The sequence below is a fragment of the Apostichopus japonicus genome, chromosome 13, assembly GCF_037975245.1.
Source record: "Apostichopus japonicus isolate 1M-3 chromosome 13, ASM3797524v1, whole genome shotgun sequence".
NCBI classification, from domain to species: domain Eukaryota; kingdom Metazoa; phylum Echinodermata; class Holothuroidea; order Aspidochirotida; family Stichopodidae; genus Apostichopus; species Apostichopus japonicus.
This window is the reverse complement of record NC_092573.1, coordinates 1,612,214-1,631,156: the sequence shown is the minus strand read 5'-3', so window position 1 is coordinate 1,631,156 and position 18,943 is coordinate 1,612,214. Positions and strand designations below refer to the sequence as shown.

The following is an 18,943-nucleotide window of genomic DNA, read 5'->3' as shown; positions in this document are numbered from 1 at the left end:
TTTTTTTTACAAAACTGGAGGGACAGGTGCTCCCTGTGCCCCAGGCTCTGCCACCCCTGGTCACCAACTTTGGAAAGTAACCAAACAACAACAGCTCCTACAGCATCCTAGATGACAATATTAACAAATGATATGTGAAAGGATAAAAATCACAAAGTTCAAATGATATGAAAACTCCAGGTAGCTATTTTTTTTGCAAACACATATATTTATATTCCTGCTGAACAAATATTTGTATTTTAAACCGTATAACATAACAACAAAATAAGAAATCAAAATATGGGGAAGAAGAGGCAATGTATCCATTTTTTTCTTATAAAGAAAAAAAATAGAAAGAAATTGCCCATTCATATTTTCATTGCCACATATGTTTCAGTTTATTAGAATGTGAGTTATGTACATACCACATCTATACATGTTGAACCCCTAATGGATTCTTAGAATAACAATAACCATAAAAATAAGAAATAAAAAAATACAACTTAAATAAACCAATAAAGAGACATTAATTTACTTCTACACTTGAGTTTGTAATAACTTATATAGGCAAAAATACTTGTGCTTCATAACTTTATATTACTATACAGACACAAGTTGATGATGACACAACAATTTTTCTACTTTCAAAAAGTAACAACTAATACTGAATTGTAAAACGATTTTTCCGATGGGTAGCAACATGGGCATCTTTCATAAAACTTCTTCTGTCTACTTTTAGTACTTCTGTGAGAATGACTCAACTTGGTGGATTACCCTTTAATCCTGGGTTTACTACAATCAATCGACTATGGTATCTGTGTGTCAGGTCAGAGTTCAAAGTAAAACTCACTCATTTTCATTAGCAACAAACAATATCTTGGTCGGTTTATGCCACCATGAACATTTGTAAACACAACTTATCAAATTGCCATCAAAGAATTGCTGAATTGACTATAATTGTGACAAATTACTGAAACTTATTTTTTTCAAACTTTCAATTTACTCCAACTGCACTTTAAGAGACAGGACTACTGGCAGAAGATGAGAGGAGATGATTATGTCAAGTCTTTTCCTTTCTTGTCAAGGACCATGAAGAGTTCTTTCCTCCCCGACTACTGAAAGCAAATAATACATCTTCATCAACCATTTATTTACAAAGATCAAGTTACCTGTCATAAAGATTGCAATGAAGTATTAAGATGTAGTACGTTATACCTGATAAACTGATACAAGTTTCAATCCTTGTAGTTGAACGCTCGACTTAAGGACCTCTAAAGTCAGAGTTGTTAAACAAGTAACTTCATATTTAAGGTGAGTTGAGTCATAACCAGAAATTGTCCTGACTCAAGTCTAGTTGAAAACTTGATTCTCATATAACGCAAGTCACTTTATCATTCTCTGTGGGCAAAACCTTCACTACTTTAGAAATGCAATGACATTTTTTGGAATTTCCAACATCCAAGCACCTTGACTTGTGCTTTCCAAAAGGGGACACTTCATACGAAACTAGCCCCACGTGTTTGCACGTTGTTGTGTGCTGCGCTTTCACACAATCACTTTCCTTTGATTCAGACTTTGATTTGTGAAGAGTATAGATCACACATGTTAGGATATCTGTAACAGCGCCCTCAGCTAGAATGCTGGAGAGTCCCGGTAATCCTTTGGTTGGTTCTTTGATTTTCATTGAATTATCCTCAATCATACAAAGAGATACAACATTTTGGAACTATTAACATGCATAATCCAATACAAGAAAACTTTAATCTTCCCCAAATTATAATTTCATGTCTGATTAATTGATTTTCATAGCCTTCACTTTTTGCTCTTTAAGTGAATTTTTTATGTTGCCTTTTTCGATGGACTAAAATAATACGGTAATTGTTTTCATGAAGCTCATCACGTATGCTACTGCTACTATTACATTGTGACATATTCAAGACAATATGAAGCTTATACATAAACAGAAGAGAAATATAGAGTCTGCCAATGAAAAATTAACAATATTTAGACTTCACATATTACTGGCTTATGTCAAAATCCTTCCAGCATCTTCTTAACACTTTGTCAGTTGTCATATAAAACTGGTCCCGTAATATCTATCCCCTACCGTATCCTAGCCAAACAAACCTATCGTAATTCCCCAAAGATTAACCACTCCATCTGTCACCAGTTTCCATCAGGTTTCTGATATTAAGTGTCACAAAATATGCCATGTCATTTGGGGTATTGCTTCACAGTGTACTTTCGCTTTCAATAAGGTATTGAGAGGGGAGTGGGTGTGGGGAGCGGGGGAGGGGAATTTTGCCATATTGATTATAACTTCCTTTTCTAAACTTTACCCATAGCATAGTGTTTGCAAGAACAAAGGATCATAATATAACACTCAGAAACATATTACATACAGAGTGATATAATATTACATCTCAAAAGGCTACACCTGTGTAGTTTTAACCTTCCTGCCAAAAAAAAAATAAAGGAAACAGTGTTAACCATAATCTTAACCTTACACCTTGACATTTGAAAGAATAAAACAATGTTCCATGGTCTCTTTTATATGTTACACATTTTCGCACAAGTTAATTAAAGTTATATTTACAAATTGTTAAAAAAGCACCGTGTGTAAGATTTTTGCAATCATCTTCACCTCTAACTGGTATGACCAGCTCATAATATGAACCCAAGAATATGACAATTTTCCTATTTCTTTTTCTTTAGAAATAATGTCTCTATTCTCCCTTCTGTTCCTTCCTTATAAACATACACAATTTAATGAAACATTTACTATTATGAGAAATATTTTAATATGTTAATTCTTCAAAAAGCTTCTAATGGAAATTTGTAGGTCATTTGACAACCTCTCTTAATCCTGGCAAGAGAACAACTGACATTTTCTCTCCACATGTTTGTTTTAAAACGTGGAGTTAGTCATGCATTTTTCTCTGTAATTGGAAAAACGTTTAAATGTTCACTTATTATAAATATATTTGTTCCATAGCAATAGGGCTCCATGGACCCCCACATATGGGCTTCATTATTCAAGGGAGTGAATCCATAGCTTTCTTGAGATTGATCCCTAAGCATATCTGCTCCTAAGGCCATGTATAACCAGGGAGAGAAACATTATGCTGTCATGGCATATATGGCCAGTGATAGGTTCCCGGTTTAGCAAGTAAGAATTTCTTCAAGGACTTTGAGACCACACAACGATTTAGTATGTAAGTCAATAGGATGATAAATTTGAGTCTGCAATCTCATAACAGAACGATCATGTTCTGAAGGCAAACAAAATTCGGAATATTTTTCTATCAACTTTAATTGGAGGTCAGAATACGACATCAAACTAATGGCAACTGCATTACATGTGTTAAATATCGTCAAACTGTAGCATCCATGATGCGCAGCTCAACTCTCATACAATATTGTAGCATTGCAAGTGTCTACAACTACCAAGAAACTGGACTAAACAAACCTAAGTACAATTTTTTTTCACCCATCATCTGCTTATCACAATGATCATGTTTGGTCAGATGAAAACAAACCCTACGAGGTAGACTTTAATGTTGTTCAGCTCCTTGACCTCTTTTGACCCTAAATGATCTTTGACCTGAAAGTTTAAGTTTTATCCATTAGGACCCATCATCTGCTGATCAGTATGACTAAAGTTTGATCAAAAGCAAACATATAACCTTGGAAAAGAAAATGTTTACATGATTTCTGCTGTTTTAACCTTCTTTTTAACCCAATACAAGAGAACAGATATTTTGACCCATAATTAGCTGATAAGTACGATGAAGTTTCATCAAAATCAAACACAGCTCAGGAGGAGTAGGCTTTTGCACAAACTCACTGTTTGACCTCTCATGACCCCAAATGACCTTAGACATACTTTTGTGGATTTCATCCACAAGAGTATTTTTGTGGATGAAATTTATACCGCCCTAATGTATATTCCAAATTCCCCAAGTCTGGTAAAACTTCAACAAAACACCTTTGAGGAATGGCTTTTCAACCATTGTAGACAGACTGACAGACCTATTGCCATGACAATAGCTCAACTAGTTGAGCTAAAAATGTTCAGTTTTATATTCTTCCCAAATGTTGTCTAGCAACAAGAGAAATGTTATTAATGTTCTTTATTTTTAATGTCACAAACACTCTAGTGATTGTTACGTAGTGAGGATACCAAGACAACTTCTATAGATAACTTAACCATGTATTCCACAAAAAAATATATATATATTTATATAACAGTATGAAATAATTTAAAGCTTAAATTACACACAAAAATTAAAAGTCAAATTTTTTTTTCAAATTTTCAAACTTTCAAAGTCACAAAATTACATTCTCTAACAAGAAAAAATATTATTTAATCAAAGTTATAATTTTATCTAATAGAAGATGTTGCATTCTTGTTTTTGTTTTCTTTACTATTTCTGTTTTAGGCATTTGTTTATCTTTAAGTTAAAGATTTACCCTGCTTTATAAGTTACTTTATATATCATAAAATAATAGAAAAAGCAAGCAAAAAATGGAAAAAAAAAGGAAAAGTGGGAAGAGGTTGGTTTGGTAGAGGAACAGAATTTACACCAAAAATTGTTGATACATAAGAAAATGAAGCAAGAGTAAAGTTTAGAGACGGTGGCAAGCTCATGGAGAAACAACTACCTTATGAAACCTCCAAAGTCCTCTGATAAGAGTACACAAACTGGTCGCAGTTTTGTCACACAGTGATACCTCAACGGTTACGAATCGCATATCGTGTCAATGAGGAAGTGTAAATCAACTTACTTTGGTGACTGATAATGCTAGGATATGAAGCCTTAGGGGAAGGATGACTCTGAACCGATACAGGATAGGAGGGAGGGACGGTCTCTTCCAGGAGTTTTGTTACGATTTAAGACTGTCATCATCTCATACTGAGATTGGAGGGTTGAGCAAGTGACATGACCAAGATCATTCTGTATACCATTGGCTGACATTGTCAGACTACACTATATCATACGTAAAGCTAATGGTCCCATAATTGTTTCAAAAGTGACATGTTTGTGTACGCCCTCTCTACATTGGAGAGTAGGTAATATATTGCTGAAAGTTTAACCATGCACAACAAGAAATATCTGGATTCAAACTGGTCTGTGGAATTTTATGATAATAATCCCATGTCGAAATTGACTGTCTAATAACATACAAATATTTCTGGTTTATGTGACATACGGATTTTTAGGGAACCCAAACGCTACCTGAACTTTCAGAATATTGACTGATGGAAAAGTGTTTTCTTCTGGTGGTTGGTCACTTATGGGGGGGATTGGGGGGGGAGTGGTCAAGAATCACCAATTCCAGCTCCACTTGGAGTCATGATGTGTGGGAGTGGGTCCTCAGCCGTCGCTCTCAATATCTTCGTAGCCATTGAAGTCGAGGTCCAGTCCGACCAGCATGCCTTTGGTTTGTGCATACTCTATGAGGGCGAGGTAACAGAATTCATACTGGTCTGGTGTCTGGATACTGAAAGCTCTCTGTGATCTCATCTTCCTGACGGTGTTGCAGATATCGACGGTGCCGATGTCCTCCAGACGACACATGCTGATATCCAACGTGCAGAACGTCCCTGAAGAGAAGAGAGACATTAAGATAAAGTTGGCAAATTAATGATTCCTGATTTTTAGCAGCTTCCAGTCATCCATTTAATTACAAACTAGCTGTTTTAAATCTAAGCTCTACTAACGAGCAGTAGGATCTAACAATTCTTTGCTTTCACAATGGTTATTACAAAGCTACTCCATGGGTATTGTCATACAGTCAAGATTTTATCTACAAACAAAGGGCAATAGCTGAAGTTGCTGTTGTAAAGTTTGCCTCATTGTCTGAAGTCATTTATATAATAATACAGATATTGCTTTATTTTTTGCAAGATGATATTAGACTGAATGGGATACTTTTAGTTTCAGTGTACAGTGTGTGTATTGCAATCCTATTCTAGGCAAATTACTCTGCTTACAAGCTCTTTTTTATCTATTTTTTTCTTCTTCTTTTGCATGGACTGAAAGGTTAAACTGTTACATTTGCAGAATATTAATGGGGAGCAGGAGAAGGGGACAGATAAGGGAATGTATTAAGGAAGTGACCAGGTGCACGTTAAGCCATAACAAATGACTGTCATTTACATACTGATATTTTGGTAACTAACTGAAGTAACAGTGTTCAATACATGTGACATACCAAACGTTGCTATGTGATCATGAACTTTCTTTTGCCAAATCTGAATGTGAACAAAAAATGTGCTAGTTTTCAAAATGCTACAGATTATACACACCCCACAAGGCCATATATCCAACAATGTCCCACTCTTTAATGCCATCTTTACGAATTGATAATAATTTGATAATTCTGTTCAAAACTTCTCCTCCCTCCCCCTAAAATAAATAAATTAATTAATAAATTAATCAAAACTTAAAAGAGGATTTGAATAAAAACTCATCATTTTTTGCTACCTTCCAATTTCTTGACAAATATAACCAAAATAAGTAATTTCTTTTTAAAATTTCCATTTATTTACAAAAGAAGCGACATCAGATTGCCATGGTAACACATCTTTCCAATATAACGATCACCTCATATTCAAGATTACTGATGCGGCAACAGAAGATGTCAAATTGATAAACATATTTTTTTGCTTCTGAACTACTGAAAATCAATCTCAACGTCTGTGAGATGTGTGAGGGTTTCATATATCTATTGTCATGGGATACAAGGTAGCAGAAATTATCAAGAATAAATTCTGGTATTTTGTCTGTTTGTTTTGATTTTCTCTTTACCCACTTTTTCATTGGTAATTATTATTTTAAGTAGAGTTGCGTGGCTTGTAATGATTAGAAGTTTTTTTTTTAAAGAATCGTACAAGGCATTTCCAGCTGATAGTTGCCATGGAAGCTGACTTTACTATCTATTATGTAAATCATTTATCTTTTATCATATATCTAGAAATTAAATCACCAAATTGCCACAAAATGCTAGTATCCACAGTACGTAGTCTTGGTACACACAACATTAAGCATATTCAAAAAGTTCTAATCTACAAAATTAATTAATATGGTTAAGAGCAATTTTGGTGCAGAATTAAAACCAGTCACCTGAGCTTAAGTTTATTTCTCATATGAAAGTTGGGATGGAGTTAAAAGAGAAAACAGTGAGTCATCCTACGTATAAAGGACATTAGAAAACCATGAATGTTAGCAAAACAAGTCTTTGAAGGGGAAGGCATATTTATAAACAAACAAACGACCACACACAAACACAGATGGGTGATTAAGAAAGCAAACCTTGTCTAAACCAAAAATAATTTGTCAAAATGTTGAGCATTGGAAGGAACTACCCTAACCGACTCCTTTCAATAAAATGTGAAAAGTGGCGATCTTCTTTGAACGGTATCTTGCAGTTTGTTAGTACATATTGGTTGCTGTTTTGAAGACTGCTTTTAAAAAATGAGGTTCAAACACTTGACATTTAAGCATTAAAGAATCATCCACATATATTTTATTTTAGTCAACATCTTCACAAACATTTATTACTGAGACACTTTACACTTTATTCATCAATAAAAGGGACCATTTGATTGCTCTATTCTGAGTTTTGAGGTACCAGCCTGCCAGACACTACTATATTTCATCCATATGGCCATGCAAAGTTTTGTGATGCGATAAATATCTAACAATTTTTTTTTTAAAGCTGTTGGTTGGATCTTTGTTATATCTAAACACAGCAACTCCAATGCATTTCCTAAAGACTGACTTTGTTTCACTTGATTAGATAGCCTCTGTTTTAGTTTGTGCTCTTTATCATCCTCAATAAGGTAGGAGAGACTTGAAAAATACAACCGAGAGCAACATGCAGAATATTCAAGATGCCATATTTTAAAATTCACTTTAAGTATTTTGCACCGAATGGTGCAATCTTGCGATAGACTTGTCTTTATTTCACAGCATTTACCCCTCTTCCACCAGAACAGACCTACCAATTAGCCAAAATACATGAATATTCATGTTCTTAGTGATACAATATGTTCAAATGAGATCTAGGATAGATTTCAATACCTGTCCTTCCGATACCAGCGCTGCAATGTATCAGGATCGGGGGTCCACCTGGGTGGCCGGTCCAAGCCACATCCATCGTCTCCAGAGCCTGGCTTTGATACCAACGAACTTCCTTTCTGAAGTGGAGCATGGCAGACGCAGAATTCGGGGTACCAAAGTCCGGCCAGCTGGTGAACTGCATGTGAGTGACTTGCCTTATTTCGTCAGTCTGGAAATAAAGTAATAATTTGAGTATAAAAGGGGAAAATAAGGGTGAGATTTTGGTTGTTGAATGTTCTCCATTGAAAAGAAAGTATTAAATAATAAGACTCTCGGTTGTATAATGTGCAAGGTATTGTGGCATCTGACTTAAACAAACGTCCATCCAAGAAATGGTGCTGAAAAACTTGACATAGGCACTACAATGTAGTATATCAAGTTTACACAGGTTTCAGTCTGGTTCTGCCCAGAACTGGTTAGGTCTTCAAACATTTGGTAGTTTTAATTAACTAATAATTATATTGATTGCACAATGACAACTAATCAGAGCCCCTGTTAACCTAATTTGTGTCCTGGGGAGTTGGCCGTTGCTAATACTAACCGTTTCTAAAACTAGTTAAACTACAAGTCTTGAAGCATTTAAAACCTGTGATACTACTGCAGCTCGTTAAATACATATTTCTGTGCTCTTTTAAGGCAAACTGGTCTCTTGCAGCGCTACTACCTGCTTTTATGTATAGTTCAATTGATATTTACATTGATAAATTGGCAAGTCACACACACGTAATGACACTTGCTTATATCAGCAGGAATTCAAAATGGCTGACTATCTTTCAATGCCAGTGCTTAATGATATGGTAGGAACCTGTAATGAAACTGACATTGCAAGGCCATGCTAGGCAGAACAACATAATGAGTCACTAATTGTTCTGTCTTGTCGTTAACAATGTGCACTATCATCTTTTGTTCTCATTTGTCACCTATTCAATTAGAAACGAGAAAACCGACATCATAAAGAAAACTATGTAAAAGGCTATATTGAAGGCTATATAAAAGGCTATATAAAAATACCTCCAAAGAGTTAAAATGATCAGTTGGTAGCACTCCCTAAAATCATTGTGTTCTATTGGCTATTTAAACCTACAAATCTCTCCTACAGTGTAGATATTGGTCTTTGTTATTTTGCTACATTCCTTCGGGTAACCAAGCTTGCTATTTGCCATGCATTAAATTTAAGTCTCAACCCGAGCCTACTAAAGCTATAGGCTGTTATTGATGAAGCTTACGGAAAGAAATCAAGGCCCAAAAAGGCTAAAAACTCATACCCCTGTTTGTTCGAGAAACAGTCTTTATTTGCTTGGCCAACAAGTGTTTGAAACTGACATGCATGCAAAACATGCCTTGTTCCTTCTGCATAATTAGTGAATGATGACTTGGTGAAATCCCTAAGAAGTGTCTGCCGAGGTTTCCCACACACATTACTGTGGTACCATAAAGAGGTACCAGCTACCAAGGAAAACCCTTAAAAACTCTGTACAGTGAAAAGTGTGGAGGCACTCAATGCAGTCGCTATCAGCTGCAACATAGTGAAACTTCCCACCCTGAGTTGCAGTATCGTTATGTACTAACCATAAGGGGACACAGAAATAAAACACTGCATCAGGTAACAAGTGCGATCATATGCACTACTCATCTGATAACAGGGCTTGTGATCTAATCCATTGCCGACTCGAGATCCTGAGCACGAGTGCGTTCATATGGGGTTTTGACCTAGCTGCGATCTGATATCTACCTTGTCATGGGACCATGATCTCAGGTGGATTGGCATACATTATCCAATGTGAACACAGCCTAAGACCAGGCTCATGACTGCCAGTGGTGTTTTGTTACAATTATTTTTCTTTCATTTTTCAAACTAGGGTCATTACTACCCATATTTATTTATGTTTTGTTGCTTAAATCAAACTCATTTCTTACCATGGTGTTTTTTAAGAGTAGACTGGTGATTGTGTAGTCTTTTTCTCTGATTGCTTCCAAGTTTGAAACCCTGAAGATCCCGTAGTCCTTTGTCGTTTCTTTCTCAGCCGGCCAATATTGGCCGCATTTCTGCCTATTTCTCTCCATGCACTTTGTAGTCATAACCACGGTGAGAACATGTTCACTCCATATCAGACGCCAGAAATCGGAGTAGGTCTTTGGCAGAGGACCTAGAGCGGACAAGGTATATAAAAGAAAGTTAATTTAATTATACAGTGGTTTCTGGGAAGAGACAGACAAGGGACTTCATGAGATATTTGGCATTGGGTGTGATCCTTGCCTATAAATGTATACAAGGGGTACTGTGTATACCACAGCGCACTGGACTTGGTAAGCCCCCAGGTCACTGGTTCAAATTATATGTTCCTACATACTTCCTTAACTCTCACAAAATATTTTTAAGCACTCAGAAAATGTGAACAAAGTCACTTGAACACCATGAAAATGCTGTCGGTTGGAAGGTATATCATTGCAGGTCACCATTTGTTCCCTATAGGTCTTTATGAGCAAACTTCTCAGTGAAAAAGTTACTTGGACCCCTCTTCTTTCATCTTTTGAAAGCTTCATTTAAGACATGTGAGTGTAAACATGTAGGAAACTAGAGGTATGTGAATACTTCATAACGATGTAAATGTTAAGAGAGCTGTTGCTGAGTCAATGGTAGACAGTTTATGTTAGACTTCTTTCTCGTTAGTACAGACATCAACCATTATAATTGGGGGGGGGAGGGGGGGCAGAGGAGAAGTAGAGGAAGGTTATGAACAGAAGGAATTGATATGATTGGGCAAAGGGAGAATGAAATAGATCTGCCACACATGTATGATATTGCTTCAGGCTGCCATTATTGTTCACATTTACATCATATTATATTTTGGTCAATTCCAATGACCTCTGCATTTGCATCACAGGTCTAATTTTACTGAGTAGATATATATATATCAAATTTGTCAATTTCTACCATTTGGGACTGATCGGACCCTATGTCACAGACCAAAGTCCGTACCACTCGACCACAGTGATTCTACTGGTGTGTGAAAGTTCATAAACTGGCTTTGAATAACTGAATTTGCATTTACAACTGTAACAAATTTATTTGGATTTTGGGAACCACCTCTGTGACCATGTGAGTTCTGCAGTAGTTACAAAACAAAGTCACTAATGAAAAAAAAAAACCCTTAAATCTTGCCAAAGGATAGCTGGTGTGAGTAACATTGGTTATGGACCAATCTGGCTCCTTCCCAACATACGGCAGTGGAGTAAATTACGTACCCTGAGCTGCGATAAACGCATTCTTATGCTTGTAGCCGTCTACGTAGTTTGCGTTGATGTAATCAGAGAACGGGTCGCCATTTATGGGAGGCAAGCATACTCTGGAGTGATCGTAGCACACGACGTCAGCGTAACGATTTTTTGGCAAGTTAAATTTATGTCTGCAAATGATAGAGGAATAAGTTGCAATAAGTGATGAGAAATTTGAAGAAAAGCAAAACAGAGACGATATAGAAAGATGGCGAGCTGTAACTAAAAAAAAAAAAAAAAAAAAAAAAGTCAGAGACAAAGATAGATATTAACAAATTATACAGCCTAAATATGTATTAAATGGATTCACATGTGATTCACAGATATAATTAACATTTTAAATTTATAATAGAATGAATCAGTTATTAGAAAGTAGAATTGATGTTTTAACAGCAGAGTGAAGAAGATAGTGGACACCATACTGTGACATGGGAATAAATAGGAAGCCTATGGTTATCACAGTAATGTATCCAATTTGTACTGTCAATGTTTTATTTGTGATCTGAGTGTGACTAGGCTCAAAGTCTCAAGGAGTCTATAAAGCACATAAACAAAAAAAATTAATCTGTTGAATGAATGATGATTTAACTAGACAGACTACATTGCTGCAGCCTGCGTCTTATAGTAATGAAACGTTTAGAAAACACAACTTTCACTCAAAAGTCACAAAACACTGCCATGGCAATAATAATTATTACAAACCGCAGCAGAAGTGGCTAAAAATATATGTGTTATTCTAGTAAAGCATTATGGATATTTTCATATACCTGGCATCTTTAATAAAAAATTGAATAATATCACAAAGTTTTTCCACCCACACAACCATCCACCTTAATGCAAACATAGTTTAGCTGTTCAACTGCCAATCTTAAAGTGGGACAAGTTAATGGTCTATCAAGGTGCAACAGAAAAAACCAACCTTTAATATAATGAAGTAAATATTGGTTAACTAATTGTGTTCCCTCAACCACAAAGTCAACCTTTCTGATATTCTGAAGGAATAACTACAATGCAATATGCTAAAAATAACCTTATTCAATCCCTATTCAACCCTATTCAATTCACTCCAGGGTTGGCACGGTAGAATGTGGTGCTAAGGTTGTGAGGAGACAGGTAAGCGAGGAGCGAAGTCAATCTACCATGCAATATGCTAACAAAAACCCTATACAATCACTGTCACAGTTCGTTGATCATCAAATACCATTTCTTTCCCTTCTTTTTTTCCCCCTTTTCTAGCAATTTTTCTTACATATTGCTAAAAGCACGGTTAAAAGAAGGAAGTGTTTAACCAAAGGTACAAGATATTGCAATGAATATAATTACAACTTCTGTAGCGTAATATAAGGTTCCTGGTATTGGTCATGATGACTTGCTATAAAATTTCAACATGTTTATTTTTAGTTTATTTTGGGCACAACAGCTTGAGAAAGAAACAGACATTACAAAACCACGTTGAAAATTCTGTTTTTAATGCAAGTACTCAAAAGTAGGGCAAAATCCTGACTGATGCAATAAAGTATTTACTGTTGATAGACGGCTCACCATGGACCTATAAGAAATTGCAACAGTTCTACATGTACATCAACAAGACCTTACCACGGTAACCTTTCCAATGAAAGCAAATTATCTTCATGGACATACATTACATTATAATGACCTTTACTATGACATGGATCCTCAGCCATATATTACCAGAAAGTTAGAGCTCCCAGGGACAAAAAAAAATAACCCAAATGGCAAGAATCCATTAATTATTTTCAATCTTTGGTCAGTAGTTTTATTCTGTAACAAAATGAGTTCTCTCCGAAATTCCATACACTCCTTCTCCATTCAACGGGACACACACTGCAATCAAAACTTGAAGTCAAACATTTCAAACTTATTTTTGAAACTTTTTTCACAGAAGGAGAACAAGTCTAGGTAAAATCTGTGTTATGATAGCTCCAGTGCGTTAGTCTATAGCACCACCAAAGTCGGTCCAAACCTTTATTTGCAAGTTAGTATAAATGTTAGTATAAATGGTCGTGAAGTTTTTGACTTTGTTAATTGCGCCAAGGGGCAATATAACTAACAGAGCTGTCTATCTGAAAGGACATTTTCTTGATTTTTAATGTTTTTATTTTAACATTGTCTTGGGTGAGCCTGGGACTGTTACAATAATACCTAGCCCATGCTCTGCAATATTGCTTGAGCCAGACAGATTTTTCCAGGATGAAGGACACTCAAAAAACGAAAGTCTTGTCAGAGGGAGGAATAATTTATCCAGTATCGCATTGCAAATGCAATACAAATGCAAAGATCTATAGCAGTTTTGTAGATGGGGACAATAGTACTTTATAAGAGACGAAATTCATAGACTTGACGGACACACAAAATTTGAACACTATTGAACTTGTGTAATTCCCTGCTTGTATTATTAACACCCACAGTCTCGATAGGTTTCTTTACACAATGCAATGGACCCTAGGAATCTGACAATTACCATGAACAGAACAAAATGATATGAAAGTAAAACTCTTCAAACATCCTCTCCTGGTTATTGTTGAAGTCTTGCTATCTTTTATTATTATGAGACCAGCATCTGCTATCACTTTCAAGAAATCCATTCATTGGGAAATATGACTCCTAGGTTAAACCTATCTTTAGCTTCATTTTTACTGGCTTGTTTTAGTTACAGCACACTGCAGCAATACAAGTAACAATGACTACTCTAAATATAATTCTAAACAATTTGAGATCCAAGGTAAAGTTGAAACCAGCAACATTATTATTTTTTTATTTCACTAAATTCATCCCTGTTATTAAGCCTCATTCTGCTTGTTATAAACACAAACTTAAAACTGATCGCTATCGTGAGAGCCTGAATCATTCTTTTTACTGCTGACAGGCTTCCCTGTAATCGTTCTATTAATATCATTATTTTGAGGTACTATATTACACAGATTTTATTCCTGTGTTGAAGAGAGGGGGCCTGACATTTCGATCCTAGCAGGATCTTCTTCAGAGGCTGAATGACAAGTTACAGTAACAGAAGGGACAAATACACACACAAAATACAGACAGGTTTAATAATGAGCCTGTCACAAGAGACTCAGCAGAGTAGAATTAAAGGTGTAAACAATGATGCAGAGTTTGTAAACACACCAAAGGCTGTTAGATTTCGAAAAACCACAACTTGAACAAGAGCATCAATGATGCAGTATCTCAATACTGGAAGTTTTAATTTTTATTCCTAATTTCAAATCTTTGCTCTGTCTCTACAATTATAAATATCAATCATGGTACAACAAATACATAACTTGCATTTTTGCTACTTTGCCACGAATAGTCTCTGCAGTCTCTGCTTACACTTTATCCTGCTAGTCTTGCCTTTAGCGCTCATTGACTGTTAGTCGAAAGAACGACATTGCAAGGTTTAGTAATGTCATAGAATACCTAAGAACTTGTTTTTTATGTGGTATCCTTCATCTTAGGTCAGTCTCTGTTGGACTTTTTGGTCATATAGTTTGACGTCAATGACAACAGCCAAATTAGAAGAGGCGAACAACTCGACCATATTCTTGATGCCTGCCTTGAGAGCTAGGCCTATTGACCTACTGTATGTTACTGTAGTGGTGACTACCATCAAAACTGTGTCCATTTCTAGATATCAAAACAATCCACGTTTTTCCATCTCAATTTTTTGGACATGAAGATTTCATGGATTTATGACTTGGAAAAAAATAATGTAAAAGAAGATTACAAGTTTTTATATGCAAGTGATGGGTGGCCTCCTCTTCCCCTAATAGCCACCTCAGTTCCTCTCCATTTTGTTATTTTATTTTAATTCTTTGTACATTTGATGTCAAACATTACAGGTTCAAAAGAAAGCTAAACATACTTCATATAACCTTATACATCTTATATCCTTATAAATAAAACATAACCTTATACAATTTTTATAGTCTTATAAAAGTTGTGATGCTATGGCCGGCTCCTCTTTTATACGTACCCATCAAACAAACTTACCCTGGTCCTTCCTAGGAAAAGCTGTCTGAACACCAGTACAATGCTAATGTGGCTATCACTGAAAGCCTAATAGGCCTAGGCTTATATATATATTTTTTTAAATGCACTAGGCCTACAGTAAGTAGCCTTCAGAAATACAAGAATGTGTATACGTAATTATACAAAATACATGAAGGGCAATCAAACAAACTTATCATGGCCCTTGCTCTGAAAAGCTACCTGAACACCAGTACTATCCTTAAATGGAATTCAGCAGTACAGAATGTAACTAGCATGCAATACACTAACACCTCGCGTACCTAACTACACTACAGAAATTGGTCGCGAGCGTAGCCATTTTCGTGTAGCTGTTATGAGTCATAGCCAATCTGCTACAAAACAGACTTGGGGGCGGGGCTTAATCATCAAAAACGGACCTTTTTACTAATAGTAGGGGCAGCAGCTCAGTGTTGTTTTAAGAAAGAAAAATCATTTAAACATCAAATAAAGCAAATAAAAGCCATAAAATGTCATATACAGGTAGTAAAATTCTTATTAATACCTACCTGTAAACAACAAATGAAAGTTTAAAATGTTAATAAAATATATAATACATAGGACCCTATCTTAGACGATACCACTGTTGAAAGACAGTTCTATTCTATTCTCTTTCATAAAACATAAGTTTTGGAGCGTGTGCAAAACAGGTCTGCCAAAGTGTGTTTTCAGTCCAAATTGGCCCGATTTGGACATAAATCGGTGAAAAAGTCACAGAATGAGATACAATTCTGGAATAAAAAATAGTAACTTTTGTTGGTCTATATGATATATTCTTGCTCTGGAAATTCCAGAGAAAAAGAACTTTGTTTGAAGACGCTGAAAAATTTTTAAGAGAAGAGAGAGTCCCACTTACTGTTACAATATCTCTATACATGTAATGTATTGAGATAAAAACGGTTACATGCTGGTACATGCTGTCAACCTGTACAGTTTAATATCCATGACATTGCAGTTTTCCATCATACCTACATGGAATATACAGTGGTGGGTATATTTGTGAACTGAGACACAACACAGTGTTTTCTTTACGCTTAAATTAGGTTTTACAGTTGCTCGGTCCGTGTGAAGGGGCCAATAATGGGGAGAAAAAGAGCATGTCACGCTGACGATGTGATTGTCTGCTACATATGATATGTGCACCAAAATACGGTTTGGACAGTCTGGGTAATAGTCAGTTAATTTGTGTGTGCTCTGCATGGAATGTAAAAGGAGACTTTCAAAACACCACTACATCAAGCCATTGTAAACCTCTCCTCCACACAGTTGTCATAAAACATGTATTAATGAACCATGGGCAAATACCATGATAACCTGGCAATTTTGGTTCCTTGCGGTAAAGAAAACGCTGGTACTAAGATCACTTCTCTTGTCTCCTGCCAAACCCCCCCCCCCCCCACCCCGCAGTCTCCACAAATAGTATTGCAAAGGTATACATGTTACTGTAATAGGTTGTGGTAATGTATGAGTTACTGTATAAGTTTACTACATGCCGAGAGCGTGTAATGTTTAATAGGGCATATTAAGTTTTATGTGTATCAATGCCAAGTGTCATTTAATGTTTTTCCCTGCATGTATCACAAACAATCATCATGCCCAAGTAGAGCTATGGTTGATAGCCATTGCGCTTTCATAAATCCATTTTCCACTATGACCTAATATGACTTATTGAATGGCCCACCACATGAAGCAAATGCCTTAAAGGATAGCTCAGGGAAAATAAAGTTTACAATCCCCTGTATAGAAAGTTGGAAACATGGATACCCACATGAAGGTCCAATTGAAAAATATATCCCCATCTGGTAGAGAATATGACTGAAACCAACAACATCTGGGAAACAGCATGTAGGAATTGCACGCAAGATGCAAGATTCAGCAGGTTTACTTTATAGATTATGTTCCTCTTTTTACAGGCCATACATAAATTTACCTTTGAACTATCCCTTAAAATAATCCAACTTTAGCAGTTTTATAGTTCTTGTAACATCAGAGTTCTACTTTCAGAAATAATTACAGCACTCAAACTTCAAACGACTCTTCTGACCAATGATCAGTTCAGTAACTTTTATGACTATGTGCTGTTACCATCTCAGTCAGACATGAAACTCTGTCATTAAGTTGGAAAAAAATGCTTTGCACGCAAAACGACACCTGCAAGACTAAAGGATATTTTCATTTGAATTTATTCCATGGGTTCATATCTTTGCGGAAAAGTTGTTAATTACTTTAAATTTATCAATGACAGGAACTATCACCATTCAGTGACAGTGTCAAATATGTCAGAGGAAATTAACTGTGTTAGGGCTGGTCAAAGGAGGTGCATATGATTTAGAAGTTGAAAACTTTAAGCTCACACCGGGTTGAATGCCATGACTAAGTCTGCGTTGCTTGATAGCAAACGAAAGACGAAATAAACAGGGAAGGTCCTTGGGTATGACATAAATTCTGTGCCTTAATAAGACAGCATATATGGTGTCATATTTATTCATGCCTAATGTCAACCTGGTGTTGAAGAATAAGTGTATGTGGATGCAGGACATGTATTCATTACATGTTTCAACATGTAGACATACACAGCTGAGGTATATGTGTATATGGCTGAGGTAAATGCGCATACAACTCTGGTATATGTGGTTGAAGTATATGTGTATGTGGCAGAGGGGTATATTTGTGTATGTGGCAGGGGTATATGTTTATGAGGTAGGGGTATAGATGTTTATGAATTAACATAGATAACCACAGTATATGTGTAAATGGTAAGGTATTTGTAAATAGGACTCAAGTATGTGCCTACATATTTCTGCAAATGACAGAGGTATATGGCTGTGGTATATTTGTATGTGGCAGGGGTATGTGTATGTGGCAGAGGAATATGTGTATGTGGCAGAGGTATATGTGTATGTGGCAGGGGTATAATGTGTATGTGACAGGGGTATGTGTATATGGTAGTGGTATAGATGTTTATGAATTAACATAGATAACCCCAGTATATGTGTAAAAGATGAGGTATTTGTTAATAGAGCTCAAGTATGTGCCTACATATTTCTGCAAATGACAGAGATATATGGCTGAGGTATATATGTGCATACAACTCAAGTATATGTGGCTGAGGTATATGCACATATGCAGAATTGAGGTTATATACATGTCTTAACATATATTAAATTCTGTATCAACATAGTTGAAGTATATATGTGATATGGTTCAGGTATTTATGTGGCAGGGGTATATATGTGCATGTGGCAGGGGTATAGATGTCTATAAATTAACATAGATAACCACAGTATGTGTACATGGTGAGGTATTTGTAAATACAGCTCAATTTATTCTGTGTGCCTACATATTTCTGCATATGACAGAGGTATATGGCTGAGGTATATATGTGCAAACATCTTAGGTATATGTGACTGAGGTATAGTGTCAACAAATAAGTTGTTGAGGTGTATGTGTATGTGATAATTAATATGGCATGAAGAGTATGTATATTATACATACCAACTCACAATGATGTAACA

The 18,943-nt window shown here is 35.9% G+C and overlaps 1 protein-coding gene across 1 annotated transcript in view; it reads right to left on the bottom strand.

Annotated features, from left to right (window-relative positions):
- Positions 1 to 329: 329 nt before the first annotated feature.
- Positions 330 to 18,943, bottom strand: part of LOC139978566 (tyrosine-protein phosphatase non-receptor type 9-like) — an 87,824-nt gene continuing 69,210 nt past the window's right edge. The window contains exons 7-10 of the mRNA XM_071988879.1: positions 11,355 to 11,515; positions 10,026 to 10,255; positions 8,070 to 8,277; positions 330 to 5,587 (exon numbers count right to left, since the gene is read on the bottom strand). Of these exons, the coding sequence (XP_071844980.1) occupies positions 5,358 to 5,587; positions 8,070 to 8,277; positions 10,026 to 10,255; positions 11,355 to 11,515 (829 nt within the window). The 3' untranslated portion in view covers positions 330 to 5,357. The remainder of the gene's footprint in view (positions 5,588 to 8,069; positions 8,278 to 10,025; positions 10,256 to 11,354; positions 11,516 to 18,943) is intronic.